Below are 10,172 nucleotides of genomic sequence, written 5' to 3'. Positions count from 1 at the left end.
GCTCAACCTAAGTAACTGCATCACAGGTATTTTTCCTGAAATACGTATATAACTTAGGCCATATTTCCAATATGAGCTTTAGCTTGGAGGAATCCCAGTCTTCCTGAGCAATAGGGTTGAAATTTTAAGTGCTTTTGACTTAATAAAGAGGTTCTAACTTCTGTTGTGCTTTGGAAAATGCTTTTCAGGCTTTTTTTTTTCTCTTTGAAAATTTTGCATGTGTCCATCTTCCATGATATTACAAGGAAATAAAAATGTAATCAGTGAATGGCAGAATTCCCTGGGAAAAACCAAAAAGAGCCCCCTCTCAGTGTATAAGGGAATACTGCCAACAAAAAGAGTCAGTCTTTTTTTAGTCTGGAATTTTTACAAGCATAATGCTTTTAGGCTTTGGTGTTTTGTTATTTTTTGGGGGGGGTTCTTTATCTGCTGCAGACAGGAGGTCTCAGACAGCCCACGTGAAGGAAGACTATTGTAAATTCTGAAATATTCTCTTCCTTCCTCCGGAGATTCCACTGACAAAGCAATTCTGCTAAAGTTTTCCCACTTGGCTTCAGAGCTTCTGCCATGACAAGGATGAGCACTTACCAGTAGGAAGCTCATTAAATGATTTGGAAAAGGGAATATCCAGGAAAAAAAGTGTAGGGTTTTCTGGCTCCTGAGAGAGTAAAAAACTGTTCTGGAGTTGCCTCTATAATATCTATAATTATAAGAGCTGATCAGTGTTTTAGAAAATAAAAAAAGCCTGCCCTATCAAGACTCATTAACATTAGTCTGTGTTACAATAATGTTTACAGAACCCCTGGGAAATTATGCCCTGCTGCACAAGGTACTGTACAGGTGCTTTAAAAGCACCAGCTCCTGTCTGTTTCCTTCAGGTGGTAAACCTTCCTAATAGAGAAGGGTTGGCAAACTGGGAGTGTTTTCATTCCCAATTTACAGCAGAGGCTAAAGATGTAGCAGTCCTGACCTGATGCTGCCTGGAAACCTCTGGAAGTCTGGTTCTTCTAAGCAAAGCTGGCCCAGGCCAGCCAAGAGCTAACCTCAGCTTTCCAGAGTTTCCTGATGGTCAGTTTGTGTTTCTAGCTTTGCTGGTTCACACCTGCTAGGAAGTGTTCCTCTCCCTACAAATATGCAGTATGGTGGTTTTAATCCTCACACTCTTCAGTAACTAACTTTGACTTGCTTTCTAAATCTTTTTTTTTTTGAAATTTCCATATTTTGTTAATAACTGAGGCTGTTTTAGAATATCTTTATTCTATACTCTTTTTTGAGGTGGATTCCTTTGATGGGCAGGGATCTATTAAGATGTGGCTAGGTGACAAACTTTTTTTTTGTGAAAAAATTGGGAATTGGTCCCAATTGAGATGTTAGCTTGGAAGCCAGGAGTCACTGTTGGTTTTTTTGTAAGACAAGGCTGAGGCTCCAAAATAAGAGCTCCAACATGCACTGTGTAAACTATAACTATGCTTTACAGATATGAAGTGGGTGCTACCCTGTGCCCTCCTATAGCTGACAACCCTTGTTGAGTCCTTTGCGTGTTGAGCCTCATTAAACCTCATCCGTAATGGTGAAGCTTTATGCAGTAGTGTAATTATCAGTGTATAGACAATAAATGTGCATGAATTCAGTGTGTTGTCTTGTCCACCTGAAATATTACGTGCACCTGTTCAGGAATTGTAACTCTATTGAGATCAGGATATTGGAGCATATAGTCCAAGTGAAATCCATATTCCAAGCTTGACTGCTACAAGTGACTGATGAACCTGTATTGTGAGCAGGACTGTAGAAGAGGATTAGCAATCCTGGGACTGGCAAACCTTCCCACAGATGAGAGCTCTGCACACTGTGCTGTCCACAGGGAAGGGCTTGTCCAGTGCTGCAGTTCATCTTTTACTCAAACTTAGTTAACCAGCTTTGAGTGTTGGTGCCTTTCCTACTGAGATACCTGAAGAACTGGCACCTCCTTGGGGCAAAACACTGTGCCAGGTGAAAGACTGGAATCTGCTTATTCATGCAGCCAACTCGAACTGTCTTCCTCCTCCTTGATATCCTGGAATTGTGTGCTTCTGTCAGTAAGAGCATGTAAAGTGTGGCACTTGGCAGTTTGTCAGCACAGTGTGTCTTTCCTGGAGGGTTGATTTGTCAGGAGAAAAGACATCCGTTTTAATGTGAGGGGAGGGCCAGATCCTGGGATTTTCCGAGATATTTTTTTCCAAACGTCTTTCCTGTCTCGTGCAGGAGTGGCTGGTCGAGGGAATAAAAGGCAGGGGATTACAGAGTCGAGGCACTTGGAGCTGAACTTGATCTTCAAGTCCGAGTTCATCAGCTTAGCCACGGAAAGGAGCCACTGAGAAATATTGCGGAGGAACTTCTGCCACGGGGACTCTGCAGCTGCGACCTGTGAGTAGAAATGCACTGTGCTGTTCTGTTTAACTGCTCAGCTAAAAGAGAGCTGGACAGCTGCAATTCTGTGTTCTTTAAAGCTGTTCACTTTTAAAAGATATCTGGATACGAAGAACTGTTTTAAAATGAATGATTTCCAAAAAAATTGAAAGTTTATGTAAGTTTTTAGAATAATTGTTTCAAAGCATGTAGAAAAAAATTGCATAGGCAGTATTTTATATTGAATTGTAACAGGTCAGTGTTTGTTCTTTACAAATGTGTTTCTTTGGTCTCTCAGAGCCATCTGCTTTAGAAGATAAAGAAGAGAAAACACTAAAACATGGTTTCCTTGTGGTTCCTATCTCTTCTTACTTATGGTAAGTGTGTACTGCTCCATGTAGAAAAGTATTTGGATGGTAATATTAATGTGACTGTTCTGTTTGAGCTCAGCATTAAAAGAACTTTTGAACCTGCCCTAACTAACCTGAGCCTGGGTTCACACAGAAGCACCTCTAGCTGCAATGGCACATTTCCCTGCTTGCCTGTCAAATCCATACTTGGCTCCTCTAGCCTGCTGTGAAGTCCCAAAGCTTTCTGTGGCCAGACATAGTTTCACAGGCTGAAGTCCCTGTACTTGGATCTGACAAGCCTGGTTTGAAACTTGCCAGTTGATTATTTATAAAATAATTGCCATTGATTTTTATGCAGTTTCAGATATTGACAAGGTTGCAATATTTATAGAGCTTTATTTATCCTTTTCTAGAGAGAGAGGAGGGGAAAAGTCAGACACCAACTTTTGGACATCTTTTTCATTCTAGGACTTACAGTGCTGCAGGGGGTGAATGGTTGGACATACCATTATTCAGACAGAAACATGACCTACAGGGAAGCAGAGGAGTGGTGCAAAAAGAGGTATACTAACATGGTTGCCATTCAGAATAAGGAGGAAATCAACTATCTCAATAACTTCTTACCCTATAATCCGGGTTACTACTGGATTGGAATCAGAAAAATTAATGATGTGTGGACCTGGGTTGGAACTAACAAAGAACTGACAGAAGAAGCGAGAAACTGGGCTTCAGGTGAGCCAAATGGCAAAGGGAACAACGAGGACTGCGTGGAAATCTACATCAAAAGAGGGAAGGATGATGGCAAATGGAATGATGAACAGTGTGAGAAAAAGAAGGTCGCCTTGTGCTACACAGGTATGGAGTGATAAAGGTCATTCTAGTGTGTCCCTGTGGAGGTGAGATGGTGGGTGGGATGAGTTGTTTAGTCTTACATATTAGCTACCTGACCCTGTAAGCACTTGTATACTTATGCTTGCTTTCAGGTTGGAGGTTGTCCTTGTTCTAAGACTTAGATTTATTGTTCCTTTTGCATTTTAAATATTGCTAATATCTACCTGAGAACAAGTGGTCTTGGGAGTTTCCAGCCAGTAGAATCCTTTCACTGTGAACTAGTCTGTCAAAAGTGTGGATTTCAGAATCCTTTCTGTGAAATTACAGGATAATCTTAAGTACCAAACCCTATGATTTTGTTTTGCTATACAAAGGGCTTGCTTAGTGTCAGAAAGATAAACAAATTGCTAGCCACGTTTCCTTAGTGGCCATCGTTGATTCCTTTATAATTTGCTGTATTATTTTTTTCAGCTTCTTGCAACCCATCTCTCTGCAGTGGCCGTGGAGAATGTATAGAGACTATTAACAGTCACACCTGCCACTGTAACCCTGGGTTCTATGGCCCTGAATGCGAGTTTGGTAAGATTATTTCATCCTGCTTTTTGAGCAGCCCATGCTGGCTGGTGTTCATTTTGGCTTGTTGGTTTAGCTGCTCATGCCCCTGACTGTGTACCTTCTTGTGCTTCTCTGAAGTTGAGAGTTGTGATCCACTAAGGAAACCTGAGCACGGGAGCCTCGAGTGCAACCACCCGTTGGGGAACTTCAGCTACAACTCATCCTGCACAGTTCAGTGTGAGGAAGGCTATGAACTGACTGCACTGGAATCTGTACACTGCATCTCCTCTGGGGTCTGGTCTGCCCCCCTTGCAGCATGCAAAGGTGAGCTTTCTGCACTATACACAGCTCTGTAAACTTGTTTCTCTGTCAGTACATAAAAATTGAACTCTCGCCAATTCCTTTGGAACTAATTACATGGTGTGGGTGCTATTTTGTTTCACTACACGGGTCTCTGTTCCTGAAGGGATGAAATGGGCAGGATGAATGTTTTGGCCCTGGCCAAAAACATCTTTCCCTGGTTGTAGGGAAAGATTTTTCCACCTCTTGGGTGGGAACAGGGAATGGAAATGACCAACCTGTGAGACTGCTCATAACAGGCTAGTTACACCTGACTGTAGGAATTATTTTTTGAGGTTCTTGTCTTAGAATAAGCTACAGTTTGAAGCAAATAGAAGCATCAAACATCACCCAACAGGAATCAAAATCAAAATCAAAATCAAGAGCTGTGAATGAATTTACAGTCTTGCCTTAAGATTCAGTTTTCCATTTTGAGATATTGCCCCTCCTGTCTGTTTTCTGAAATGGCAGCATAGTAAATCTCCTTTCTAAAGCTGCTCCCGTTTAGTGGGTATGTTGATAAGTTTCAGAAAATAAAAAAATTTGATTTGTTACAAGCTAAGCTCTGTGCTGTCTCTTGTGCTCTTCAGCTGTGACCTGTCCTGCCTTGGAAATGCCTGCCCATGGTGCTGTGAACTGCTCCCATCCCTCTCTGGAGCTCACCTGGGGTACCATCTGCGAGTTCACCTGTGAGGAAGGCTTTACCCTGACAGGACCAGCCACACTGCAGTGTGGGTCTTCTGGAGCCTGGGACAGGCAGCAGCCATCCTGTGCAGGTACCTTTCCCTACCCCTGCTCACCTGAGCACTCAGGGCTGTCAGCTTTGGCATGTGGTTTTCCTGAGGCCTCTGTGCTGATTTCTGTTAATGTCCTTGTGTTGCAGCTGTGAGGTGTGAGGCTGTAAGCTGGCCAGAAGAAGGCTCTGTGACCTGTGATCCTGCAGATCTCACCTATGGCTCACGCTGTGAGTTCCACTGCAATGAGGGCTACGTTGTGGATGGCCCATCCAGCACTGAGTGCACGGCACAGGGACAGTGGTCAGAGCCAGTGCCAAAATGCAAAGGTGAGACTTACTGGATTGGAAACCATCAAATGAGGCTTAGAGTAGATCAAGGAATATGAAGAGACCTCCTCATTCAATGTAGTAGAGCACTTTTCATAAGCAGATCTCAAGGCAAGGTCATTTCACCTCTTTTATTAATGAAGAAACAGCAGTGCAGGGAGACAAACAACACTTGGGGATGGTGTCCCCAATACATAGAATAACAGGCTTTTGGAGTGGAGTGTTCTGACAGGAGCTCTTGATTCCCTAAACCCCAAGTGGGAGCCAGTGTCCATTTATGCAGTCCACTGTGGAGTATAATCTGGAGCCATTCCCAGGATAGCTTGTGTGCATGTCTGGGGGCTCTGGCTGCACTGTGTAAGATGCTGAAATCACTGTTTCTGAGACACCACTAGGTCTGAAGGGAGGTGCTGTGGCTCTGTAGGGGACAGCTTCAAGCAGGGCATGTTCTTTTGTCAGCTCACAGGAGAGTGTTTATCTTGACCTACTCCAAACTAAGCTCTGTGCTGTCTCTTGTGCTCTTCAGCTATGACCTGTCCTGCCTTGGAAATGCCTGCCCATGGTGCTTTGAACTGCTCCCATCCCTCTCTGGAGCTCACCTGGGGTACCATCTGTGAGTTCACCTGTGAGGAAGGCTTTATCCTGACAGGACCAGCCACACTGCAGTGTGGGTCTTCTGGGGCCTGGGACAGGCAGCAGCCATCCTGTGCAGGTACCTTTCCCTACCCCTGCTCACCTGAGCACTCAGGGCTGTCAGCTTTGGCATGTGGTTTTCCTGGGGCCTCTGTGCTGATTTCTGTTGATGTCCTTGTGTTACAGCTGTGAGGTGTGAGGCTGTAAGCTGGCCAGAAGAAGGCTCTGTGACCTGTGCTCCTGCAGATCTCACCTATGGCTCACGCTGTGAGTTCCACTGCAATGAGGGCTACGTTGTGGATGGCCCATCCAGCACTGAGTGCACAGCACAGGGACAGTGGTCAGAGCCAGTGCCAAGATGCAAAGGTGAGACTTACTGGGTTGGCAAATGGCAGTTTGGTGGTCACTGGGGAACACATTGAAATCCATATTCCTTTGGAGTCCTGGCTCCAGACTAAGTTATGCTCCCATGTTTTCAGCTGTGAGTTGCCCTGCCTTAGAAATACCTGCTCACAGTTGTGAGCTGCTCCCATCCCAACCTCAAAAGAATTTGAAAATAAAGTGTACATCTGCCAGTGCAAACAGTAGTGCCAAAGGCAGGAAATTCTTTAATGACTCTTAACCATTTCTTTCTGTGTTTCAGTTGTACAGTGTGAACCACTGAGCTCTCCTGAGAAAGGCTCTATGGATTGCTCACATGGTGCTGGGATGTTCACATACAACACCTCCTGCCACTTCAGCTGTCTTGAGGGATGGAATCTCAATGGCTCTCATGTTCTGGAGTGCAGTCACTCAGGAGTCTGGAGTGCCAGCCTGCCCACATGTGAAGGTATTTTACCCGTGACTAACCACAGAGAGGTGGCACTGGGTTTCTAGTAAGATGAGGTGGGGAGGGGTGGTGGTGGTAATACCAACCAGTGAGCTAGAACATCTAGTGAAGTCCATGAATTGAAGAAAATAGAGAAGGGGAAAAATACTAGAAGATCTTGATGAAAAACGTTGATTTCTTATCCAAAACCCAAAAGCTGCAACCCGATTTCAGGTTGTTTTGTTTGCTTTTTCATTAAAATATTTCTCATGTTGAACTTTTTTCATATGAATAAAGACAAAGACTTTTCTAAAGAAACGGAACCTTGTGGGAAACTCTGCATTCATCTGTTTTTCTGTGGAAAAGTTTATAGGTTTTTTAATTTAGTGTGATAGTTTCTTGGATGAACTCCTCAGCCAAAAGACCTCACAGAGCTTTTCTATCAGGCTGCACGTTCAAAGGACAGGAGGCTCAGCCTTGCCTTCTCATTCAAGGAAGTAAGAGCTCTGTCACTGTCCTCAGTGAGAACACCCTGAGCCTGCCTGAAATGCCTGAGGTCCTAAAACCTCAACTCCACTTACATTTGCTTGAGCAGAATTTAGATCCTTGAATAATTTCATTATCTCAACAGTATTGGTCAAAGAGGAAGATGGCACACAGGGAGTTAAAATATGAACTGAAACATGAAAAATAAAATGAGCACAAATTGCCATGTGAAGCTGGAGGTTAGACAGACCTTGGTGTAGGAGCTTGTTGCCTTGCCATTGCTTTGCAAATGGGTGGGTTAATTTTTAGTATGCAGCTTTTTACCTTGTGTACAGGATATGTCCTGTCTCGTCAAGAGAAAACTTAAGGGTTACAGGCTGCAATTCTGATTCCTCTTGAAGAGCACAAGAAAAGGGAAGAAGTAGTAGAGAGGGCTTCAAAAACCACACAGGCCTCTTGATCTCACTGAAACCTTTTCATCCTTTCAGCTCCTGAGCTCGTCAGCTACGTCTCTGTGGGCATAGCAGCCACATCTGCCTCCCTGCTGTCCACGGCATCGTTCCTCCTTTGGCTTGCAAAACGCTTCCGGAGAAAAGGTGAGCAGTTGATCCGGGGCCACTGGTTTTATTTACCCTCCTGTAAAGTTTTCAGTGGAGAAAAAGGGATCCAGAAACCAAAAACTCCACAGCCCTATACCTTGCTTTTTGAAAAAGTGTTAATTCCCGTATTTTGACAAGTTCCAAATTTGTTTTCAAAGACCCGGCACGTGCCGTGCCTGGCTTTTGGATGAACATCTGAAAAAGTGAAAAAATAGTAGAAAACAAATGTGTAGAAAACAAGAATTAGAGGAAAAAAGCAGCACTTTATTTATTGGTAACTGCTTCCAGGGAAAGTGAATGAGAATTTGAGATGGGGCTAATGACACATTAATAACTGCCTGTGAGATTTATTGATAGATAATGACGTTTTTTGAGATATTCAGAGTTTTTTAATAGAAGAAAATGTTTGCATGAGGGGGCTTTTGTCTTGAAATCTAATACCTTTTCTTATTCTTCTTGCAGCAAAGAAATTTATTCCCTTCAGGTAAGTTGTGTCTCAAAAAGCTACATGAAAAACAGTGCCATCCCTTTGCTAAAATCCATTTGATATAAATCTGTTGTCATTAAAGTACTTTTCATTCTGTATTTTACAGTAACCAGCATGAAACAGCCACTGAAGGTATTTTCCAAAGTGCTGGCCAGAATGTCTAGCTCAGGTGTTTCAGGTAAGTGCATGAGAAGGCTGCACTCCCAAATTCTCTTCCTTTTTATCACACAAGCAATCAGAGCTGCTAATTGCTATACCATTGCTGAAACAGCAATATGTGCTTTGGGGTACCTAATGTGCATCTTGGCATTGCATGGAAATTCCTAACAAGACTGATGGATTTATTGCATCAGAAATAGTTATTCAGCTCCTTAAGGATGATTGTGCTTGGGGTTCTGTCCAGCTGCATATAGTATTAGTAACATTTTTGTGCAGTTTTGCTACCTGCTGCATACAAAATTCCTCTGAAATGAGAGCAAATACAAATCTATGCCAATTTTCTGATTTATGGAGGAATTTTATTCTCTCTGCAGGAATGGAAGCCACCTTTGTCTCAGATTTCTGGAAAATGAAGCTGCATGCAAATCAGCAGCTGTCCAGATGTTTTTACCTCTTGCAATACAAAAGACCTTGTGTATTTGCTCAGAAATTTTGAGCTCAAGCTGTCGAGTATTTCCACTGAAGACAAGCAGAGAGTAAAACTCTGGCCTTCTGGCAAAATACTGTCTACATTCAGTCATGTAGTTATGATAACTGGGAGCTTGCCATGTCCTGTCCAGATGGTGAGCAAAGAATGTGCTGCTGCCTAAAGAGGAGGCTGGTTCCTCCTCTGCTCCACTCAAAGGTACCGAGGTGAAGTGAAGACATGCATTATTTCACATCACTTACTACACTGCTGGAGGTGTCTTCTCTGGAGTCATGTGGGTTATGCTGGCAGAAACAGAATAATCAGTATGAAAAAGTATTCATTGAGTGGCTTTGAAACCATTGATCCTGGTTTTTGGAAGTCAGTTTAAGAGGATGTCCCAGTCAATAAATGTACCTGTGCAGATATTGGCAATTATTTGGGTTTCTGCTGCATATCCCAAAAAACTTAGAGACTTTAAACCCACTGGTTTGTTTTTTTTGGTTTTTCTAATAATAGCACTAGGAACCATAGTGCTTATACAAGGTACTCTGGTTTCTGAAGGCAGCAGGTAGATCTGAAATTATCTCATCCCTGTGGGATTATGCACTGTAATACATGTATATACATATGTATTTAATTTTTAACTTTTACTGAGGATGTTTTTGTGCTGTTAACTGTAATGTAAAATACTTGTTCTTGAGTAGGTCTGTGGCCATTGATCTTGGCCCAAGTAATTTTAAAATGAATTGGAGGTGTTTGTATGGATTTCATGCCTGCATACTATTTGCAAATAAAATGGGAGCCTGAGATTTGTATGTCTAGAAAGTCTTTCTTAAATTATGTTTAAGTTATGATTATAAATTAAAAACCTCTGATTTAATCTGATATGTATTGTCCTGTTTGTAACGTTATTTAATAAAATATTTTCAACGTAATGTTCCCTTTTTGGAAACGTGCATCATTTAAATGATTTGGGTCAGCCCTGTGACTGGCTTCAACTGCAGAATG

At 42.7% G+C, this 10,172-nt stretch overlaps 1 protein-coding gene across 2 annotated transcripts; it reads left to right on the top strand.

The window, feature by feature from the left end:
• Nucleotides 1-3,208: 3,208 nt before the first annotated feature.
• On the top strand, nt 3,209-10,083 carry LOC108643519 (E-selectin-like). 2 transcript variants are annotated; one of them, XM_029962266.1, is made up of 12 exons: nt 3,209-3,590; nt 4,038-4,145; nt 4,260-4,445; nt 5,051-5,236; nt 5,344-5,523; nt 6,050-6,235; nt 6,343-6,522; nt 6,800-6,985; nt 7,939-8,046; nt 8,512-8,533; nt 8,643-8,714; nt 9,070-10,083. In XM_029962266.1, the coding sequence occupies exons 1-11, from the start codon at nt 3,260-3,262 to the stop codon at nt 8,698-8,700; spliced, it is 1,731 nt and encodes a 576-aa protein (XP_029818126.1). In that variant the 5' UTR covers nt 3,209-3,259; the 3' UTR covers nt 8,701-8,714; nt 9,070-10,083. The 2 variants fall into 2 exon arrangements, with proteins under 2 accessions (XP_029818126.1, XP_029818127.1); XM_029962267.1 differs by lacking the exons at nt 6,050-6,235; nt 6,343-6,522.
• Nucleotides 10,084-10,172: the final 89 nt, after the last annotated feature.

Source organism: Manacus vitellinus, unplaced genomic scaffold, assembly GCF_001715985.3.
Source record: "Manacus vitellinus isolate BGI_N305 unplaced genomic scaffold, ASM171598v3 scaffold_44_pilon, whole genome shotgun sequence".
NCBI classification, from domain to species: Eukaryota; Metazoa; Chordata; class Aves; order Passeriformes; family Pipridae; genus Manacus; species Manacus vitellinus.
Note: the sequence above shows the minus strand (reverse complement) of the source record. Positions and strands in the feature narration are given on the sequence as shown.